The sequence below is a fragment of the Botryllus schlosseri genome, chromosome 2, assembly GCF_051294905.1.
Source record: "Botryllus schlosseri isolate E-star chromosome 2, Bs_hap1, whole genome shotgun sequence".
Taxonomy (NCBI): domain Eukaryota; kingdom Metazoa; phylum Chordata; class Ascidiacea; order Stolidobranchia; family Styelidae; genus Botryllus; species Botryllus schlosseri.
In genome coordinates, this window is record NC_137237.1 from 24,114,455 (window position 1) to 24,138,029 (window position 23,575).

The window sequence follows — 23,575 nt, forward strand, 5'->3', positions numbered from 1 at the left end:
TAACCAACTATACGTCACGGGGGTCACATAATGCCAATGGTTGCCATACTGACATGATTAGATAGCTATATATACCTTACGCAACGCAAGCTACCACCTTTTGATACATTACTATTCCCCATGACAGTTTCATAGATTGTTACGTCCGTAGGATTTCCAAGTCACCGTTCCGCGTCGTAAGTCCTTCTTTGATTTTAACGTTTGACTCGATCGACTCAACTCGAGTCATTTTCATTCAATCGCCCAGCCAATCCGAAATCGAGTAATTTTACGAAAGATCGCACAAAACCAAATCACAATATTTTCAGTCACGAATCATCAACTTCAACGGGTCATGTTTTATCATCATGAACTAGAAATGGGACGTAATAGCTGATCTTATACCGCATGGTAGCTTTTAAAAGTGATGTGATAGTGTAGTTTGCTGAGATTTCAGTGTTTTTGTAGCAATTTTAGCGTGAACGTCAAGTTCTTATATCTAAAAAAATATATGTGGCACTGAAATAATTGTTGAATACTTGAAATTCAAAAATTCCGTCGCGGGCCGCACAAAATTCTCTCGCGGGCCGCATGCGGCCCGCGTGTTTGAGACCTCTGTTCTATACTGTCTTCTTTACTTTCATTCAGTGTGCATGCCTCGTCTTTACATCGCCTAGGCCAAGGAGGGTGTCTGATTCCATAGACAAATCCAAGTCGCTTCGACATCTTCCTGTCTATTCATTGTATCGCATTTTTTGTGGTGTGTTGAACTGATAAAATTGCTAATAAACCAATGATGATGAAATATTATGCTACTACCCGTGACGGCGTGACCTATGTCAAAAGATATGGAAATCGCCAAAACTAAAAGGTACACACGCTTTCAAATTGGTATTGCTTTACTGGCAAATAATTTTTCCCTGCGGGATGGCATTTGTCCTGTGGGGCTCACATCGCCAGGACAGGAACATTCGGCGCCAGCCATTTAGCCAATTGAACATATATGTATATTGTATATATATCGAAGGTATGGGTCACGACAAGGGCATTCCTTCTCGGCTAAGGTCTTCTCGCTGCTGATCGTTCTGGCACACTGCTCGGAGTTGCATGTTACATAGCCTATAACTTCATATGCCTTGGTGCGTCGTGGCGCAGTAATAGCCGAAGTCTCCATTTCTATAAATTCTACGTATTTTGTGGGGAAATGGTACCCAATAATTAGATAATTGGCAATATTAAATCGCGCAACAAGCGCGAAATTTGTTTGAAAAAGTAGCATAAATTTTAAAAGATACTTTAATTTATGTTAATTCACGAAATAAATCTGGGCTCTTCGAGCTCGCCCCCCCCCCCAATTGAGGGGTTTGGGGTGCGGCAGTTACGGTCCTGTTCCCCACTACCCAGCACTTTTGTCATCAAAGAGCAGCTATTTGCTGGTTTGACTACACAAGACACACAACCACACCAGTACGCAAGACAATCGCCTATAACTGCAACATAAAACGTATTGTGAACCGATACCATCCAGTAACGCTGAAAGTTTCGCGAAAGCGTTATTTCACGTCAAACTAGTCGTGCTGGATGCGTTTGTGACGCCATGATTGATGGCCATCCAGATTTAAAATGAGGTTTTGTGGACAACACAGCAATATAATTTTCGTTACATACATTCCAGAGCAGTTAACTGGTAACGGTAATTGCGCATGTGTCTCCGTGAATATGTACACTGTCCTATGTATAATTTTGAACAAATGCGTCTATTCCCCACCAGAAACCATTGAATTCCCCACCAGTGGGGAATTCCCCCCCGTTTGGGAACCACCGTCTTAAGTGATACTCTATTTTTGATGTGTGGAAATGTTGCGGGTCAGATAAACTTCATGGTGTTGACGAACTTATGCGTATATGGTGGACATCAACCACCATCACTAACGAGTCCGGCTATGCTATCGATTAGCGATCTCCCGTGAATACATATTCATATGAACTTTTATTATAACGAATCAGGTGATTTCAATGACACCATTTCGCATACGAATGAATAACCCTATACGAGGGAGATCGCGTGCCGCTTTCCAATCGATTCTCGCTAATTGGAGGCGCCGATAATACGAATAGCAAATGAGGGAAGAAATATTAGAGACACGATCGGCATTTCATACAGACGTTTAATAAACGAGGTTAATAATGTAAAGAATTTGTTTTCCAAGTGAGTCTATTCCCAGCCAGAAGCCCCTAAATTCCCTACCGGTTGGAAACCACTGCATTAGAATATATCTGCAAGTATAATTTTACATCACTACAATCATTTTGCGACATATGATCAAATGTCTATCTTACCAACCAATCTGTGGGTCACACTCATTAGCCAATACATCAGATTTTATGACAGAGGTCTCAAACACGCGGCCCGCGAGAGCATTTTGTGCGGCCCGCGACGGCATTAATACTATAAAAATTACTGAAATCTCAACAAACTTCACTATCACATCACTTTTAAAGCTACCATGCGGCAGAAGATCAGCTAATACGTCACATTTCTAGTTCACGATGATAAAACATTACCCGTTGATGATTCGTTACTGAAAATTGTGATTTGGTTTGGTGCGACCTTCTCGTAAAATTACTCGACTTCGGATTGACTGCGTGATTGAATAAAAATGACTCGAATTGAGCCGAGTCAAACGTTAAAATCAGAAAAGGACTTGCAACCCGGAACGGTGACTTGGTAATCCTACGAACGTAACAATCTATGAGACTGTCATAGGGATTAGTATTATATCAAAAGGTCGTAGCTTGCGTTGCGTAGAGTACAAACAAACAGCTATCTAATCAGGTCAGTGTTGCAACCATTGGCAGTCTGTGCCCCCCGTGACGTATAGTTGGTTACATGCTGGGTGTTGTTTGTTCTCTTGATCCATGTTATTATCGGTGGCGACTGGCGAGTAAGGTATTAGTAGGCTCTACAGCTGTAACATCAATGAAATCTTCGCCGATTAAACACTTCTATTCCAGGTGTTCTTAACCAGGGTCCGTAGACCCCATCGTGGTAAGCACCACCACATCAGGGTGTACGAGATGCATTGCGGAATTATAGGCCTATATGCTGTGGATTATTTTCTTGTCAGTTATTCAACTCGAAAATAGTCTTCGCGCTAGGCGCGATTTTATGTGAATGAGCTTTCTGATTGATTTTAATATATGCACCATCAAAAATTGTGTTGAAGATGGACAGGGGCCAAGAGAAACCTTATTGGAAGCACAAGGGGTACGATCGCTAAAAAGGTTGAGAAGCAATGTTATTATTACTATGGCTCAATAATGATTATATTTAAGTTGTTACGGATATGCTCCAATAATATCGACGGCAGAATCGATCGCTGATTCAATTTGACTTTGGCAATGACAGGAACAATAGCCGATACTGATCACGACTGTGTCAAAACCAGGATTAGGCTACACCGCTCAAATATCAGAACAATCTTCAGTAGATTTTAAAATATTCTACATAAAATTCTGGCACGTCAAAGGTCCACTGGCTGCAACATTATAACCTGACAGTTTTACGATGTCAAGATCAATGTTACCTCTAAGCTGCGCACGTGTGCAGACGCGCAGTGCTGACACGGTCTCTGCGCACAGAAAATCTAAGTTGCGCACAAATAATCCGAAGTGATGACCTTTTTTTTTAGTCGTTACGCAGTTGTCCAAGGGTCTGCGCAGTGAGTTTGCGCAGTCTCGTCAAAAATTAAAGCGAACATTGGTCATGATGCATCCTCTCACATGATGTCTATAAGTCATTAATTAAAAAAATTATGCCCGGCACAAGAACAATTTTATTAAAATATCTGAAAATATGATTTTTTTTCGTTTCAAGCGTGAATAGTACAACAGTAAATTACGATACCACGATGTTTGTGGAGTGCATGTCTGCAAGGTCCCGTCAAAAAAGGCCTACTTGGAAATTATACATTGAATTTCCCTATTATTGATGCTGCGGCCCGCAGCGTCATCAAAAACTAGGAAATTGGCCCGCGATCACATTTGAGTTTGAGACCTCTGTTTTATGAAGTTACAAAGCGTGTTGTAGGCCGGCATATCGTAACGTCGCTCCAATACAAGCTGCATATTTTTGAATTAGAATGATGGTTCTGTCAAATAGATATTGCGTGATGATCCTTCTCCCAGAGAGCAGAAAATTATTTCCAAGCTCAAGAATTAATAAAATATTCATGTAACTTCTACATTATCAGAGTCTACAATTTTAAACCTCCATTGGTTATTTACGTAGTGGAAGTTCAGATAAGCGAAATGCAATTGTAACGCGACAGCGGTCGAATATCGTTCATTTTCATATTTAAATTGGAATAATTATCATTAATATTATTTTCATTCTTATGTGCGTCACGAAACAAATAGATGTCGACCGGAATGGGTGAGTCATGAATCAGAATTTGAGATATGAACATAGACAGCGAGTGATTTTCTGTGGTATGTAATCAATCAGAATTGTCAAATCGAAAGTAGTATTATTGTCATGGTTCTGGCAAAACTGTCAAAGTCAGGAAACACGTTCCATACCATGCCTTGACCATACTTTGAAAACTTCCGTACCATACTTGCACATTTCCATATTCCATATCGAAATTTCGTTTGATACCATGCCCTGGTCCAAAGGACCGCGCAGTGAGTCGGAGAGTACGCGCAGACTCATGAAAAATTAGAGGGAACATTGTATCAAAAAAAGACAATATCGCTGAATTGGACAAGTTATCAGATGCAGGAAATGTACATTGATGTCCTCCAACTATATTTTTGTTAAGTTATTTTTGAAATTTTAATTCTTCAGATTGCAACTGCTTGGCAACACAACTGCTCTAGCAAGCTTCCATTTGAGAAGCCCATTAGGGTCTATAATTCAGCATCTGAAGCGTGGGTATTGAAGTGCACCTTGATTGTTATCAACTGCGAGTGGGGTCGTTCAAAAATAACTTTTTTTTTTCGATCCCGGGGATTCACTGATCAAATTTTTACGTTGCCTAAAAACGCTGCACATCGAATTTGGCTAAGTCCTACCTGTAGAAGCCGACACGGAGCCAATTGCAAACCTCATGAAATTGAGTTGTCTACGAAATCGATGCAAAATAAATTTGACGCAATTCCAACCCATAGAAGAGAAGTTTTTCATTAATAGTTCTGGGTTTTCCCACCGTCAACGCTATTTCAGCAAATTTAAAACTTTCAGCTGCAATAATTTTGCTTCAACCGGTTGGAATTGAGCGAAAATTGTTATGCATCGTTTTTTTTAGGCAACTCATTATATTTTTCACAAAAATTTCAATTGCGTTGGCTTCTACTAGCTGGAATAGAGCCAAATTTGGTGTGCAGAGTATTTTTAGGAAACCTAACAATGTAATCAGTGAATCCAAAAAAAAGTCAATTGAACAACCCTAACTGACAGGCATCGCAATAGCCAAGGTGTCATGCCCCCACCAAATTTTGCTTGAATTTTTGTAAAGTAACATATTAAATGGAGTAAACAAATTTAATCAACTTGAAATTTTTCTCATCACAAGTCAGTTTCAATACAATTCATTGCTCAAAAAGTAAATACAGACATAATGGAGTCATGCGGTGTTGCGATGGCGAACCGCAGGCAAAATCAGGGTCAGGAACTGTGTATGTGTATCCGCCTTTAGCAGTAGCCCGTATCAAGTGTGTTTAGGCAGCGGTTCACCCAGCGGCTCGCCTATATGGATTTTTGGGACGGAGTTTGAAAATGAGGAGGTTGTTACAGATTACGCGGTCATGTTTATAGCATTATTCCAGTACACTGAGTGAATTTAACAAACCAAGGCACTTTGCCTTTGGCGTCGTCAATTGTAATCAATAAAACTGTGACCACGTTGCGTTGCAGTTACCGGGTGCATAATGGCCAGGATTGCACAAACTCGTACTGAACTGTCCATGTTGTGCGTCTCTTAATCAGCATGACAAAATATGATTGCACCTGAGAAAGAATCAAGTTATACAGACTCGAGTCGAGTCACTATAACCCTGGTTCAATCTTGATTGTTCGACTGTCTTTCTTATTGGCGCATTCCCCGCTCTTCTCATTTGCTTCTTCGCATTCATCCTTCATCGGGCTTTTATTTGTGAAGACACCGTAAGAACAGCGACGAAGGGGAGGAAAAGTCCAGATATATCTCTGACTCCCTGCCTTGCATTTGCTCTTCAGCGCGTCTTTCTTTGGGCTATCTTTTGTTAAGACGATGTCAGAACCGTCATATGAAGAAGTAAAAGTCCAGGTAGACGGCCGACGCAAATAACTGACTCCGACCTGACACCCGAAGCTTTTCATCTCTACATCTTGAAAGGTACAGATATTACAATATAATCAGCGATCATCGATAATATCCTCTTACTTTCGCTTCTGATGTAACGTGAAGGCTTCCCAACTTGAACAGCTTTATCATCGAATGATTTTGGGTCCGAAAACTGTTGTTCCTCTGACGTTAGGAATTGTTCTTCACTTTGTATTTCACGGTTTGGTCTTCCCTCATAACTGGTTTTCGAAGATACATCCTAAACCGATATAGTGCTAGTAATTATACAATCGGAGGTGATCGGCAACCAATGCCTTTGCTTTGCTACGGTGCCAGAAGTAATGTCCCAATATTAGCTGTCCAGGGGAGCGGCAGCTCAAAAAGCTGGAGAAACACTGATTTAGAACATGTAGAGAGTGAGCCAAGCAATGCAGTTCTGCATACACTTCGATTGAAGAGATCATCTCAATTTTTCATGTATTTTCACCAGTGATATGTCAAAAGTATATGAGAGTAGGCCTGAAGAACCAGATGTCACAATCAGAGTTGGATCAATATTAATTTGTAATTGAGCATTTTTTCATGTAATTCTAATTGAAGCATTTCTATTTTGTGTAATTGCAATTGTAATTTGATAAAAATTTTGCTCAATTACAATTTCAATTGCACTGTTATAGAAACCTGACCATCACAAGATAAAATTATCAATCAATCATTTATTCGTCACACACTCACACAAGTAAAAATCCGGTACGGACCAGGATGACGACGAAGGGCCGCAACCCGCAAGGCCTTAGTACACAGTCGCCACCTGTAATAGTTAGCCTATTTACATCGGGTTCTACGCGTGCCGCGTTATAACTAGATAATTCAGCCATGCTAAACTGTTTCCCATACTTCAGTAGCAACAGAAAACTTTGTGAATTACAATATAGGCTAAACCAGTGGTTCTCAAACTGGGGGACGAGCCCCCCTCGGACGGCATGAAAGCATCGGAAGGGGAGCGCGAAGCTCCGGTAAACTGAAATTTTTTTCGCGCTTGGCGTGATTCACCTCGATTTCATAGTTATTGCTCTGTGTATAGTCCGAATTTCATATTGGAGAATTCTCTCATCTACAGTCATAACCTTCCATACCATCAAACTATCTGCAAGGGTTGCTGTGGTTCCATTGTGTGATATGACGATAAGGGGGCACGAAATATTTCACTGTCATAAAGAGGGGCGTGTCTAAAAAAGTTAAAGAACCAGTGGGCTAAACTAAATCTTAATATTTCAAAAATGAATGAACAGCAAATAAACTCTTCTGAAACCTGTGCTGAACCAGAGTTTTTTTTTTTTAATCTCTGACCAGTACCGAGGCTTGCTGCAATAATTGCAAAAAGAAATTCAAGTTTCCAACCAAGGCTTTATCAAACTTGATCACGGATTTGTAGACATGTTATCCCTATCTTACTTCCAATCTTGGCCGAATTTATTGGGGCCAGAAACTTTTCGCACCCTATTGTTCATCAAATGCAATCTAACAGTTTCCGAGCAAGTGAAAATGTAAATGCGAACCAAAATGCTGTAATTCGTAGTTATCAGAAGGTTCTTTCCTTTTGCATTTATTTCAATTTTACACACCTTATCGGTATCATCCTTATCGCTGACGCCTTACCAATTACATTTCATTATCCTCACTCAGCTCTGAGTAACCCAATCGTTTGATTGCATTTCATCAACTGTCCTGTAGCCTATTCGCTGTTAGTCGCTCAAACTTTTGGTTGTTAACAGTCGCTTCAAACATTTTTCTGTGTTTGTAGTTTTCAGTACTCATGATTAGGAATAGTTCGAATACGGTCGAGTTTTTTTTTTAATTAAAGGGTATTCTACCTTCTACGTATCATGAATGAAACATGAATAGCTTGAGATTGTTGCTAAATACGTCGCTACGGTCGTCAAAGAACACCTCTCTACCGAGTCAATTGCATGTTTAACAGTAATTGTAATTAATTACATGTTTACAAGTAATTGTAATTTGATATTTTTAGCATTGAGTAATCGTAATTGTAATGTAATTGAAACATGCAAGGAAGTAATTGTAATTGAACTGAATTATTGTAATTGATCCAACTCTGGTCACAATAAAACTTCACTTACCCGATTTCGAACACTTTGCAGCTTTAGAAGAGCACTTTCCTCCGTTAACCTTCTTTTTAAAATATCACTGGTGTCTAAAAATATAGTGGGGACGGCGGTTGGCCTGAGAGATAGTTGCGTCCGATAGCCAACTTGCTTGTGTATCTCGGAGATTGGATTGAAGCAAGATGGTAGGAAATGATCTGAGCATAAATGAAAGTATTCTTTGGGTGGCTGGAAGTCCGCACGTTTGGCCTTCACGGCGTTTAGCCAGGCCAAATACCTTCTCCGATCGGAATTTGGGTTTGGTGATCGATGGAAAGACAGCTTTTGTTGCGAAGGTCGCGTATTGGAGCAACCATAAGCGGCACATGATCTTCTCCCACGCCTTGTTTTCTCAACCGCTTCTATAATATCACAATTCGGCAATTGAATAAGACTTAAGACTCACAACACCAATAACTAGGTCATATTTTTTATATTTTTTCTATTCATCAGTAAGTCGTGAAATCAATTTTAACGCAAAAACCTCATCCATACGAGGTATATTAAGAAGTCATACTTTTGAGTTATAAAGTCATATCATTGTATACGTTAAATAAAAAGTACCAATTTAAGCGGTGAAGCAATTGGTCACTACGAAAGTAAGGCAATTTCTGATTGAACGAAGGCAAACCGTAGGATCAGCCTGAAGTAGACAATTTGATTGCAAAAGTGATAGCCAAGCATCTTCAGAAGCAGAGCTGCCGATTTCGATTCATGTGGCATGCCACAGCCCATAGTTACTCGTTGGGGTAGCTGGTTTAATGCTGCTCAATATTATGCCAAGAGAATTCCACAAGTAAAAGAAATAGTCAATGCATGGGAAGGTGAAGGAGTTGTTATAAAGAGCGTCGAAAATTCAGTCAACAATCCAAAGTCAACTAGTTAGTTAACAGAAATATGCCTCCAGCACAACTTAAAATGGAAAGTTGAAAGTACACCATCAAAGTGGAAAAGATCCGCTCGAGCTCAAAAATTACATTAAGATACGATTGCACAAAAACAATGTGAAACAAATTTTGGAGCTACAAAGACAAGACATTTCCCCAGAGCTTTATGCTGAACTGCAGAAGTGTCAACCCACATCAGCGTATGTGAAGCGCTCATTTTCCTTACTGAAGTCATTTTACGTCCAAATCGTAACTTCAAAGACTTAACATCCACACTACACGAAACTGTACTACAACAGTGGTTTAAAATAAAAATAGATGTATATTACTGCTATAAAATGCATGTCTTACTCTTTAGTTCCGTGAGTCACGTTGTTCGCATGTAAAAATACACGATTTTCACATAAAGTCATATTATTGATTTTTAAAGGTCGTACAAAAATGGCCCGACCAATAACCGAATTCGCATTTCTCCGTCGTTGCCATTGCACATGACGTCATATCTCGCCTGGTTGACTTCGAGGCAGATCTCTGACCACAACAATTTACAACAAAAATTGCGATCGAAACGACTTGGACTAGTCTTTAAAAATCAGACACCCACCATGGCCTGGGCGATGAAAGAGGAGGGATGCACACCGAATGAAGAGTAAGAGTAAAAGTCTAAGATGATATAAAATAAGCAAGCGACAAAAATCAGGTGGCTTGTCACGGAAGGCAAGATTGGTAATCTTAAGGACGGACTAGATCAGTGGTTCTCGAACTGGGGGGGCGTGAGAGCATATGAAGGGGATTGGGGGGGGGGGGTGTTTGGCGCGAAGCTGTGGTTAACTGCGATTTACCTCCATATCCTGGTTATTACTCCGTATATAGCCCTACTTTCATATTCGAGAATCATCACATCAACTGCCAGTACCTTCCATGCCATCAAATTATCCGTTGGGATTGCCAAGCATTCTGGTTGCATTTTGTGATATGACGATAAGGGGGGTGGGGTGCGAAATTTTTCAGTATCATAAAGGGGGCATGTCTGAAAAAGTTTCGAGAACCACTGGAGTCGTGAAAAGCAAATATAACGCATTGCGAAGAAAACAGTCGGAACGTCGTCAAATCTATATCGGTACGATATAAGATACTTTCTGGTATCGATATTAACCTGGGAAATATATTTTGCTGTATTTTACCTGTGCGTCAGTTCATTTTCTCTTCATGGTGCCCAATTTCAGCCATGAAAGTATCTCATTTGCTAATATATTATATCAGCATCGTTTTAACAGGACCATTCCAATTTCTCATTTCCAGCAAATCAGTGTCAAATTAATTTTTCATTAATTAGCAATTTCATTATGTCAACTCCATCACAGCCCAGTATCAAAATGTAAACCTGTGAAAAAAGCATCACTTTCCCTTCAGGCGTGCCTGGAACACGATATTTGGTCATATCGTACTGTCGAAATTGGCCACCGTAAGTAGGCCTACTATAAATTCAAAAATGGTTGAAATTTCAAGTTGAGATTGCACAGCCATCACTGGTCGGAATTGATATGTAGCGTTTTTTTAGGCAACCTGACAGTTTTATCACCGAGTGAGTGAAATTTGGAAAAAACCCTAGGCCGGCCTAGGGCCTATGCGGGTGTTTGATTTCAAAGACTAGTCCAAGTCGTTTCGACACCTTCCTATCTTTTCATTGTATCACAATTTTTGTAGTGTATTGAACTAATAAAAGTTGCTAATAAACCAAACCGAACTGTTCCGTCCTTTCGATTTATAATTTATATCACTGAGAGACTATCAAGTAAACTACAATTTAGTAGTTTATAGATATTCCTACCCACATATTATCTGCACGAGATTTAGCGTATTGGTGGCATCCGATCACCATATACCTGAAAAAATGCCCAGAAAAGACCAGGGGGTCATTATAAGCTCATTCCTGATCGTGTTCGTAAACGCGTTCGTGTTCGGGACTTTGCTCAACCAAACAGAATATTTATCCTCGGGATACGTATTACATGTTGCAAAACTTAACATTTCGATTCGTACATTAATGAGCTGGGAAGGACTCCTTGCTTGACTACCCATCTAAATGTGTGAACGGCGAATTCTGGGAATTAATATTGAAGAGCATTAAAATTTGTTGGCATGTAAATGAAATTTGGAGCTATCAAAAGCATCGAATCGCACAATGCGCTCAATACTTTACTCACGAGTAATAGATGACATCAACTGCATCATCATTTCTCGGTCTGCCTGGCCTTCCCGATGTATAGCATTCAGCACTTCACGCCTCAGCTTCCGATCTTCGTCCATAAGGCTCAACAGTCTATCTTCGATACTTCCGGATCCTAATAAGTAGTAAGAACATCACACCTGTACGAACTTGACATTCAGTTAGTTGATGGTCAACTAACTAACGTTGTTTTTTGAGTCGTTATAGTTCTAGTTGCTGATTTTGAAAATTGAGCAGTTGTAGTTCTAGTTGTGGAATTTTTCCGATAAAATAAAAATTAATGTTGACAAGGAAAACAAAATCCAGTTCTGTACGGTTCTTAACCTTGAATGACTTGGGAAGCCCTACGTCACAGATGGGCAACTATTTTCTGAGAATGACAGGCAGGAAATACGTTGGTGAGCTAAGTCAAAAGTTTGCACTATATTCGGCGGTGGGCGGTGTATTAATTTCTAATAGGGATGGTGCGAATGTGAGGTTCACGTTCACGCTGTGTGTGAACCTCAGAAATTTAGAGGTTTACGTTCACAAACAAACCTTTTTCATGTATTACATTTTCACTTCATTATAACATCTTTGGTTGAATCAACTGCAGGCTACTCTATGCATGGTGCTGGCAGCATAAAAAATAATCAACATTAAACGAGCATGCACCTTGAAAATCTCAAGAAGTTTACTTGCTTTGTTACAAAAGTTTGCTCGAAATATCCAGCTTTCCGTTTGTGAATTTAGTGACTCTCTGCGGCGAGCTTCACACAACACCAATAGCGAAATACACCACATGTAGGTAGTCAGCGAAGGATAGCCTAGTTATTCAACCAATAAATGAGATTGATATCGTTGTCTGATGTAAAAAATCTGGCAGCAGAAGGGGTCAATCTTGACTTCATACGTTAATTGTATTATAAAAACCAAATCCGTGCTTCAAAACATCTTTAATGTACAAAGGGCGCCACTCTCAAACGTTGTACTGCAGCATACAGTGCCTTTTCTATTTCAGCACGCAGTGCGCTGCAGGTTACAATACCTAGTTCAAAACATTTTGTGGAAAATAACCCCTGCTATCATTATAAGTATCAGTTTTACATGAATTAAAATAAACCACTGCATTCATGGAAACATGGTTGGGGGATATTTCGCGATGAGTGTAGCGAAAAACGTGATGTGACAGATTTTGTCGAATGTTAATTTACAATGAGAACTCGGGAAATATAGAGCTGTTGTTCTACTATATAATCATATGTACTTACTACACCATCTACTGCGAAGCCATTTTTCTTCAGCGCCTCCATTTTGCCACCTTCAAAATCCAAATCGCCCCCTGGGGGCGCTGGAGACAAGGTCAAGAACCACTGCACTACGCTAATCTACAAGCCTTCTGGGAACCCCAAATTTCCAGTGAGTCACAAAACAAAAGTCTGCCACATGTGTGCATACCATTTGTGTTGTAATCTGTAGGACTACCAGTAAAGCTACTCAAACAACCCTCTTAGTTAGTTAGTTTTTTTTTGAGTAGTTCTAGTTCTAGTTGCTGATTTTGAAAATTGAGTAGTGGTAGTTCTAGTTAAGGATTTTGAAAATTGGGTGGTTCTAGTTGCGGCTTTTGAAAATCGGGTAGTTCAAATAGTAGTTGCACTTTTTGAAAATCCAGTAGTTTGTACAATACTGTAAAACATGCCTTTCTTTTTGCCTACATAAATAAAGAAGTTGAGCATACGTTTTCTCTTATGTTTAGACATTCTTTGTCTAGATCTTCCTCTGCTGTCAAACGTCGTGGAAGATCCTGGAATCAAAACAGTAATTGCTGCAACCGCCTTGCGTTAAGTTGCATGCTTAGAAGAATAAGATAGAATTAAGACACTTTCCTAGAGTCTATCCTCATAACTAGAGGACTAAACTATATGACAACTCGGCACTACATCTCGGTACTCAAGTCATACTTCTGATTTCAAAATGTATCTTCAAATTTTATCAACTCCTACCACGATCACGTAGGCCTACATTTTACGGTTCCCAGTGAACTCGGCACTTGGTGAATTCGGCCGGACAAACTCGGCACTTGGTGAACTCGGCACTTGGTGAATTCGGCCATTGGTGAATTCGGCCGTCGGAAAATTTTGTAATAAAGTGTAATAACAACTATGAATATGAATTTAAAGTGTATTAACAGCTATTAATATGAATTATTAAACTTATAATAGTATTATCAAGTGATTCGTCAATCTTGTAAGGAGGTCAGGGCATGCGTAGATCACGCAGTCACGGCGTGATTGGATCACGTGATTACGGATTACGCAAGCGCGGGAGATAACGCGATGTTCACATATCGACCACGCGTGGTCGGCTCAATGTTGATTCGACTTGGCGACAATGGCGAGGGACGGACGTACGACTTTTGAGAAGATGGATCTCTGTGTTTTATGTAATAACGAAGTTTTAAAGGATCACCAATAAATGTTTCCCACGAACACAAACAAAGATTTATAAACGTCAAAATAAATTGTTGTTTTTTTGCGCCTTTGGAGAGACGGATACTAGGGTTGGGGTGGGGGTAATAGGGTTGGGGAAAGGGGGAGATTAGGGTTGGAAAGGCGGTGTTAGTTTTGGGGAAAGAGGGATATTAGGGTTGGGGGAAAGGTGGATATTAGGGTTTGGGAAAGGGAGATTGTAGGTGGGTTAGGGTATCCCAAGATTAGGGAAGGGGGGATATTAGGTTGGGGGAAAGGGGAATTGGAGGTGGGTTAGGGTATCCCGAGATTAGGGTTGGGAAATGCGGGGTGTTAGGGTTGGGAGTTTGGGGGAGATTAGGGTTGGGGTTAGGGGGATATTAGGGTTAAAGAAAGGGGGATTGGAGGTGGGTTAGGGTCAAAGTTGGGGTAGGGTATGTTAAGATTAGGGTTGGGGAAAGGGGTATATTAGGGTTGTGGGAGAGGGATATTACGGTTGGGGAAAAGGGGGATTGGAGGTGGGTTGGGGTATCTCAAGATTAGTGCCGAGTTCACCGGCAAACATTCCAGTAACCAATCATGGTGACCGGTACGCGATCTACCACGGCACGTGATTCTTCTTTATCTGAGATACATATTTAATGCATTTTATTACAAAATTTCCCGAGGGCTGAGTTCGCCAATGGCCGAATTCACCAAGTGCCGAGTTCACCAAGTGCCGAGTTTGTCTGGCCGAATTCACCAAGTGCCGAGTTCACTGGTACCGTAATCCATTTTACAGCCGTGCAAAGATGCTGATTATAACATGAATGCTATAGGAATCCGATCAAAACTGACCGACCTACCTTCATGGTCACTAACAATGATGCTGTCGACAGCGTCTTCACTTTGGGTTTGGCCAGCAACACCTGCTAAGCAGATTGAACTGAGATTATCACATGATTCAGGAATCGTCATTGATACCGAACAATATACCTGTGCCTTCTGGACCTTCAGCTTCAGTAACTAGTGCCTGTAATGGGTTACTCGTGAGCCAACGTGCAAGTTAATACATAAATTAAATTCAAAATACCGCAGTCCTGGGTCTTGTTCCAAGCAGCTCATCCAGCTGCGAGAAGGGTGGCCAATGACACACGTTTGCCGCCATTCCTGACGTCATGAGCGGCTTTTTTATTCTATAATACGCCCTTTTCAGATATTTCCATTGGTTCTTGACTTGTTCCCTGCATTCGAAATAAAGCTGCTAATTTTCCAACCATAACTCGTAGGAGATGTGTACTTCACCATGTGAATGTATGGCCTTCCTCAGCCAACCTATTAGTCAGATCTTCGAAAATCCATCGATTTTTTTGCCGACAGGCATCTAATTGGAGGAGGGTTGGTGCGATGACATGCAAAATAAGGTCAAATACATGCAAAATAAGGTCAGTCGCGACATGCAAAATAAGGTCAGTCACATGCAAAATAAGGTCAGTCGCGACATGCAAAATAAGGTCAGTCCGCGCATTAATCCAAATCTATACTTCAACTCCAAATCCAAATCTTTTTCTTATGAAAACGAAATTCAAAATGTATTTCCTGTATAGTAGCCTACTTTCAACAGTGAAATTCCTTATCTATATCCTAAGTCTTAAGATGTTTCAATCAAAAGATAATCATGATTATCTTGATTACGAAGTCAGTCGCATGTAGAATATTATTATTAGTCGGCGCGTAAATCCAAATCCATATTTTAATTAAAAATCCAAGTCTTTCTCTTATGAAAAATAAATTTAAAATATCTTTCCTATATAGTAATTTCATGATTGAGATTCCTCATCTATATCCTAAAGGTGAAGATGTTTAAAACAAAACATAATCAGACGATTATTTCGATTACGGGGTGATTAGTCGCATCTAGAATATTAACAGTCCGTGTATAAATCCAAATATTTACTTCAAATCCGACTTTTTTCTTGTGCCACTGACCTTATAGTCCGCAATCTGCATGTGGCGACTGACCGTATTTCGCATGCATCTGACCTTATTTTGCATGCGAATGACCTTATTTTACATGCGACTGACCTTATTTTGCATGTGGCTGACCTTATTCTGCATGACGCGACTGACCTTATTTTGCATGTCGCGACTGACCTTATTTTGCATGTGACTGACCTTATTTTGCATGTGACTGACCTTATTTTGCATGTGACTGACCTTATTTTGCATGTGACTGACCTTATTTTGCATGTCGCGACTGACCTTATTTTGCATGCGACTGACCTTATTTTGCATGTGACTGACCTTATTTTGCATGTGACTGACCTTATTTTGCATGTCGCGACTGACCTTATTTTGCATGCGACTGACCTTATTTTGCATGCGACTGACCTTATTTTGCATGTGACTGACCTTATTCTGCATGTCGCGACTGACCTTATTTTGCATGTGACTGACCTTATTTTGCATGTCGCGACTGACCTTATTTTGCATGTGACTGACCTTATTTTGCATGTCGCGACTGACCTTATTTTGCATGTGACTGACCTTATTTTGCATGTGACTGACCTTATTTTGCATGTCGCGACTGACCTTATTTTGCATGTGACTGACCTTATTTTGCATGTCGCGACTGACCTTATTTTGCATGCGACTGACCTTATTTTGCATGTGACTGACCTTATTTTGCATGTCGCGACTGACCTTATTTTGCATGTGACTGACCTTATTTTGCATGTGACTGACCTTATTTTGCATGTCGCGACTGACCTTATTTTGCATGCGACTGACCTTATTTTGCATGCGACTGACCTTATTTTGCATGAGACTGACCTTATTCTGCATGTCGCGACTGACCTTATTTTGCATGTGACTGACCTTATTCTGCGTGTAGCGACTTATTGCGACCTTATTTTACATATCACGAAGACCTATAAATTCAGGGACTGGTATATTATTATCATTATTATAACTCACAACACAACAGTGATGTTTATAGCCTGATTAGGGCTTTGTGCTCCACGACATCACATTTTATCACACAGTTTAATGCATTTCTTCATGAGCTGTCTCTGTATCTTCAAGGCTTTCATCGGTTCGTTATTTTCGACTCATAGCTTATAGCTCGATCCACTGTCATATCTGGGCCTTTTAAGTCACCGCAATTGCAGTGAGGTCGGTGATGAGGAGCCCATAGGCTATAGCCTATCTTTATGCGTGAATTGCGTTGAACGAGTAGCATATGCGTATATCTTCCAGTGTTGGGATCAAGTCACTACCTTCGAGTCCCGAGTCATTTCGAGTCATGGCACATTTTGACTCGAGTCAAGTCAAGTCAATCGATTTTCGAAGATGACTCGAGTCAAGTCAAGTCACTCGTTTTTTGGAGGTGACTGGAGTCAAGTCGAGTGAAGTCAAGTCAAGTCATACGAAAAAGTTGACTCGAGTCTGACTCGGGTCAATTCATGACTCGAGTGATCCCAATACTGACATCTTCTTTAAATTAAATTACCAAATCCAGGGATATTTAGATATCCCTAAGCAACTTATAGGACACATTCCAGAGGACTTTTTGGATATTGATCATACAAAATGTACAATTGAACTCTGAAAAAGTCTGCATTATATAGATCGTCGGCTGTTATAAGGAAAAGACAAAATTGGACCGTAACGTGTTTCGACAAACCTTCAACACAATCGTTCCTATTATCAATTCATTTTTCTGACACCTCCGTGTATACTTACGAGCTTTAAAAGCGTCGTAACTGCAAAGTTTCTTAGTCACAATTGATCTGCGTAATCCAGAATCAAAATAATGTCAATGTAGCAAATTAAGCCTGATAATTATTGTCACCAGAAGTCACCAAACCTTCCTTATCACCATAATTGCAAAGTTCAATTCGTACAACGTGTCGTTCCGAGAAATATCCGACTTTAATTAAATATATAATATTATAGTAGGCCTATGGCTAAATTATTATAGAAGTAGGGGAGATGTGGTACCGATGGATCAAAAATTGGAAAATGATCGCTGGCCCCGAAATGTTCAGCCGAAAACAGCAGATCTTTTGCTGGCTCAGCACTTTGATACAAGCTCTACCTATCGCTCACATATACATGAATATCCGTCTTTTCAAAAAATATTTATGGACGTTCAAAATTTGTTGCTCGAACGTGTCATCGGTCCCCACCCGGTGGGTCCAATGGCACACGACCCCGGGACCTATTACACATATACCCTAAAAAACTCAAATGTGACTACTTTTCTTGCTCAGTATTATAATCTAAGCTACAGCAAGCCAAAGAAGAATGTTTGGTCGCAACTGTCCAAAAATAGAATAAATATTAACTCAAATGTTGTCATAAAATCACGTTTCGATTTAGGCTCGGACTTATAAATTTGAGGGTACATACATATTGCCCGAAAATCGACAGTGTGACTTCTAAATACCTCGTTATGGCGATAAAACATCATATGCAATTATTACATAAAGATTTTCTGTACGTAGGCATGTTTCATTTGTTTCATAATTAGTATGCTTGATTATTTTGCTTGATTTGGCTATTGTATCATCGGTCCCCACCCTACGAATTTTATACATGAATCGAAAAAGAGTCCACTCACTGAAAGTACTGAAAAAAATAATAGGTGCCATTATACAGCCTGATACAAGCCTTACACTTCACAATAAAAATGATTGCTGGTTTGTTCGTGTTGAAGGTTACAAATAAAAATGTATATGTCGATCTAAATTTAGTTTACACCCCCCAAAACAAAAATCATCTGTGAGAGACCCCATAGCTCGCGCACGTCGAATTTTTTTGTGTGTGAGGAAAGATTTTGCCAGCATGCAATTGTAGACAAGTTCACGGAGTCTAATCATGGAATTATCATAGAGAATTTTCAAAGTATTTTCGGTCCCAGTGATCCATCGGTACCACATCTCCCCTACTTGAAGTCAATGCCATTTCGGGAATCTAGTCTGGCCATTATTGTTTATTATTGCCAATACGTTAGACCACAGCGATAACGTAATTATTAGGGCCACTCAGTTAACAGAAATATGCCTCGACTAGAACAATATTTCAAAATTTATACTCAAAATGGAAAAAAATCAAAGAGGCTCATGCCGATCTAAATACCCTTGATTTCGGAAAAGAACTGCTTGAGCTCAGAAACTACACGAAGAAGCGATTCGACAAAAACGATGGGAAACAAATTATGGAGCTACAACGACAAGACATTTCGCCAGTGCTGTATGCAAAACTGCAGAAGTGTCAACCCTCATCAGTGTCTGTGAAATCATTTTACGTCCAAATCGTAACTTCAGAGACTCTAACATTCCACACTAGGATGAAACTGTACTACAACAGTGGGTTAAAATAAAAATGGATGTGTATTACTGTTATGTTGCGTATGTTTTACTCCGTAATTCCGTGAGTAAAAATACGCAATTTTCACATAAAGTCATATAAAGTCATATTTTCCAAAAATTAAAGTCATATTATTGATTTTTTAAGGTCATATAAAAATGGCCCTAGTAAAAATGAATGACTGTTTGATTTTTCAAGTGGAATATGATCTCTTCTGACATTAATCGTATCTCCGTGTCATTGCCAAGGCCCCAAAAAGGTCCTGTGCAACTTGCGAATCGCTCACTCGACCTTTAAATTCGTTTGCAATGAGAGAAACGAGTTTTAAGTAGTTATTTATAGTATGTATTAGTTTATACTGAGATCGCCATCGTGTATTTTTCATTTTTATATCCTTTGATATAAATTTCTAGCCTAATAAATTTATTTCTATCCGCTCAAGACACACAATGCAGTATGCAATATCTACATATGACACACCCGATATAATGAACGGATAGAAGATTGCTGAAACGATATGCCCTGGCCCAATGCCTGATATAAAACTGTTCGCTATATATCTTTTGACGCTTCTCCTTGCTCTCTTTATTCACTTTATATTTTGTATAACTTTGTATTCGTCATTCACAACGTCTTTTTTCAAAAGGACGCTGTATATGAATACTGACGTAACATCATGTCTGCGATGAGGAGCCTGGACATCAATTTACATTATACAGTGACCGTCCGGCCGAAGATGACAGCGGTCTCAAACCACCTCTTCAACTTACAATCCATGCATAAGAAGCAAACAATTCAGATTTTCTGGCGCCGGCAGTAAAGACATAATGACCTGACGATATACATCCTGAATCAAGCATTTTTTTAGTAATGGCTGGAAGAGCCCACCGCTGTAACTTTGCTCCCGGTCTTCCCCTATATTTGGATATGAAATTTAAATCATAATGTAGGCATGCAATTTGCAGAGAAGCAAAATAGGATTTTGATTTTAAAATGACCAAAGGAAACAAATCGAACGTTTCAATTTTCACGAGGACATATACCTGAATTTTCATTCGAATTTTGCAATTTCAATGTTGAAAGTAGGGTGGGTAGCAAAATATATATTTTGATTTCAAGTAGAAAAAAGTTGGATTTGAAATTATGCTTTATGCGCAGACTGTATGCAGAATAAGGTCAGTCAAATGCAAAATAAGGTCAGTCCATGGTAAATAAGGTCAGTCGCGACATGCAAAATAAGGTCAGTCACATGCAAAATAAGGTCAGTCACATGCAAAATAAGGTCAGTCGCGACATGCAAAATAAGGTCAGTCACATGCAAAATAAGGTCAGTCACATGCAAAATAAGGTCAGTCGCGACATGCAAAATAAGGTCAGTCACATGCAAAATAAGGTCAGTCGCGACATGCAAAATAAGGTCAGTCACATGCAAAATAAGGTCAGTCGCGACATGCAGAATAAGGTCAGTCACATGCAAAATAAGGTCAGTCGCATGCAAAATAAGGTCAGTCGCATGCAAAATAAGGTCAGTCGCGACATGCAAAATAAGGTCAGTCACATGCAAAATAAGGTCAGTCACATGCAAAATAAGGTCAGTCGCGACATGCAAAATAAGGTCAGTCACATGCAAAATAAGGTCAGTCGCATGCAAAATAAGGTCAGTCGCGACATGCAAAATAAGGTCAGTCACATGCAAAATAAGGTCAGGCACATGTAAAATAAGGTCAGTCGCATGCAAAATAAGGTCAGTCGCATGCGAAATACGGTCAGTCGCCACATGCAGATTGCAGACTGTAAGGTCAGTGGCACAAGAAAAAAGTCGGATTTGAAGTAAGTATTTGGATTTATACACGGACTGTTAATATTCTAGATGCGACTAATCACCCCGTAATCGTAATAATCGTCTGATCATGTTTTATTTAAACATCTTCACCTTTAGGATATAGATGAGGAATCTCAATCATGAAATTACTATATAGGAAAGATATTTTAAATTTATTTTTCATAAGAGAAAGAAATATGAATTTGGATTTACGCGCCGACTGATAATAATATTTCACATGCGACCCGGAGTGGAATTGGTGGCAACGTCACGCAGGATTTTCTGTTTAATTCCTTAATTATTCTATATAGAAAAGCTCTCATCACGCAGGATTTATTTCAAAAAATGGACAGAGATTCCATATAGGCATGCGACTGACTTCGTAATCAAGATAATCATGGTTATCTTTTGATTGAAACATCCTAAGACTTAGGATATAGATAAGGAATTTCACTGTTGAACGTAGGCTACTATACAGGAAAGATATTTTGAATTTCGTTTTCATAAGAAAAAGAGTTGGATTTGGAATTGAAATATAGATTTGGATTTATACGCGGACTGACCTTATTTTGCATGTCGCGACTGACCTTATTTTGCATGTGTCTGACCTTATTTTGCATGTCGCGACTGACCTTATTTTGCATGTTTTTGACCTTATTTTGCATGTCATCGCACCAACCCTGTAGTCTAATTGGGCCACAAGACCACGTTCTTTGATCAAGCCTAGTAAGGCTTGGATAGCTGCATAGCTCCATGTTTTCTACAAATATACAGATATGTTTTGAAATTGTTTAAAACTCTAAATAAACCATCCTACGGTGTCTTACCTTTACCTTTTTCTGGATATGAATGCTTGCGGACTCCGACATAACAGTATCGTAACGTATACTTAATTAACCACAGAACTGAAAAGTATGCATATATCGCGTGAAATTATTGAAAATTCGCCGATGAATTGAAATTTATCATAACAGCTAACATTTCCCGACCAGAGATCTTCCCTATCGCACGTCAAAGCTCGCAATACCCTGCTCCAAAGTCGAGCGGCAATCGCTCGATAGAAATTTTAGCAACCATCGACAAAATCTCCCGCCATGACGTAGGCTAACGGAACACCCATCGTCACGCTTGCTTGAACAGAGAGGAGTGCCGCTCAAGTTCAAGTTTATTCATAAAATTTCGACACTTCAAAACATAACAAGACTACAATACAATGAATGACATGAAGATGCCGAAACGACTAGGAGTATTCTTTGAGATGAGACACCCACATGAGCCTAGGCGATGTAAAGGATGCATGCATACCGAATGAAAGTAAAAGAAATTAATATAAAATGCAAGCGATAAAATTAGATGGTTAGTGACGGAAGGCGAGATCGATATGTCAGGTCGTGGTCCGGTAAATGGTGTGGGCTGAGTAGTATTCATTCAGTACAAATAGCTTGTATTTCTATTTGAATAAGGACATCCTCGACGACTGACTCAGCAATCTGAAAGCAACTTAATTTCTAATCCCACAGTTAAAGACCCGAGCAGGGTCCTAACTAAGTCCCAAGCCTCAGAGTCACAAGTCAATCTCACTTTTATAGTTTTGAATCGAGTAAAGTCGAGTCGAGTCATTTTCAATTAACTAATGAGTCAAGTCAGCAATCAGAGGGTCGAGTCCGAGTCCAAGTCAAGTCAGTCTTGACTGCTCATGTTACTAGTTAAAGTCTTGTTAACCCACTTTTTATAACTCTGTTTGGTGATATTGAATGGTTCGCAATTATAATATACTAATTTTACTCACTTTTACAAGTTTCTGGCCCCATTTTCAAGTAGCGGTACTATAATAGACGAAATCTCAATAGTAACTTTACTATACTTCAAAATTACATTTTTGGATGATGAGTCACATACAATCACTCAAACGACAACTCTCGAAGGTATGTGGTAGGCCTATGTTTCGCTGCCTTATCTACACTCTGCCAGTTTGGGTTCTGTTGATACTCTTCAACACTTTATTCCTATCAAAGTTACAATACGGAATTCTTTGTTGGGGCGCTGCCTGCAAGAAGACTGACCCACTGCAAAAACCTCATCATAGGACCACCCGTATCATTGCCAAAGCCCCACGGGGGCCTGCTGGATGTGCGACTGATAAATCGCTACTCAAAAGATTTGGTGTTCTAAACATAGACGATATGATGAAACTAGAAATTGCCAAGTTTATGAATCACTTCCATTGCGGTCAATGTCCCTCAAATTTCAACGACTAGCCTACTTCACCTCGGAGTCAAAAGCGCACAAGTACAGCACACGCGCATCAACGAAGAACTACCATATGATCAGGAAGGAATACAGAAGAAGACGCGTTGCTCTATCAAG

The 23,575-nt window shown here is 39.7% G+C and overlaps 1 protein-coding gene across 3 annotated transcripts; it reads right to left on the reverse strand.

The window, feature by feature from the left end:
- Window positions 1–5,510: 5,510 nt before the first annotated feature.
- LOC145434251 (uncharacterized) lies at window positions 5,511–22,172 on the reverse strand. Of its 3 annotated transcripts, none has more exons than XM_080311605.1 (11): window positions 22,036–22,172; window positions 21,895–21,968; window positions 15,319–15,396; window positions 15,107–15,257; window positions 15,010–15,046; window positions 14,880–14,942; window positions 13,305–13,370; window positions 11,565–11,702; window positions 8,447–8,832; window positions 6,405–6,564; window positions 5,511–6,348 (listed from the first exon to the last, which is right to left on the reverse strand). In XM_080311605.1, the coding sequence occupies exons 1-11, from the start codon at window positions 22,075–22,077 to the stop codon at window positions 6,029–6,031; spliced, it is 1,515 nt and encodes a 504-aa protein (XP_080167731.1). In that variant the 5' UTR covers window positions 22,078–22,172; the 3' UTR covers window positions 5,511–6,028. The 3 variants fall into 3 exon arrangements, with proteins under 3 accessions (XP_080167731.1, XP_080167730.1, XP_080167732.1); XM_080311604.1 differs by having other exon boundaries at window positions 14,880–14,945; XM_080311606.1 differs by having other exon boundaries at window positions 14,880–14,945; window positions 22,042–22,108.
- Between the last annotated feature and the right edge of the window lie 1,403 nt (window positions 22,173–23,575).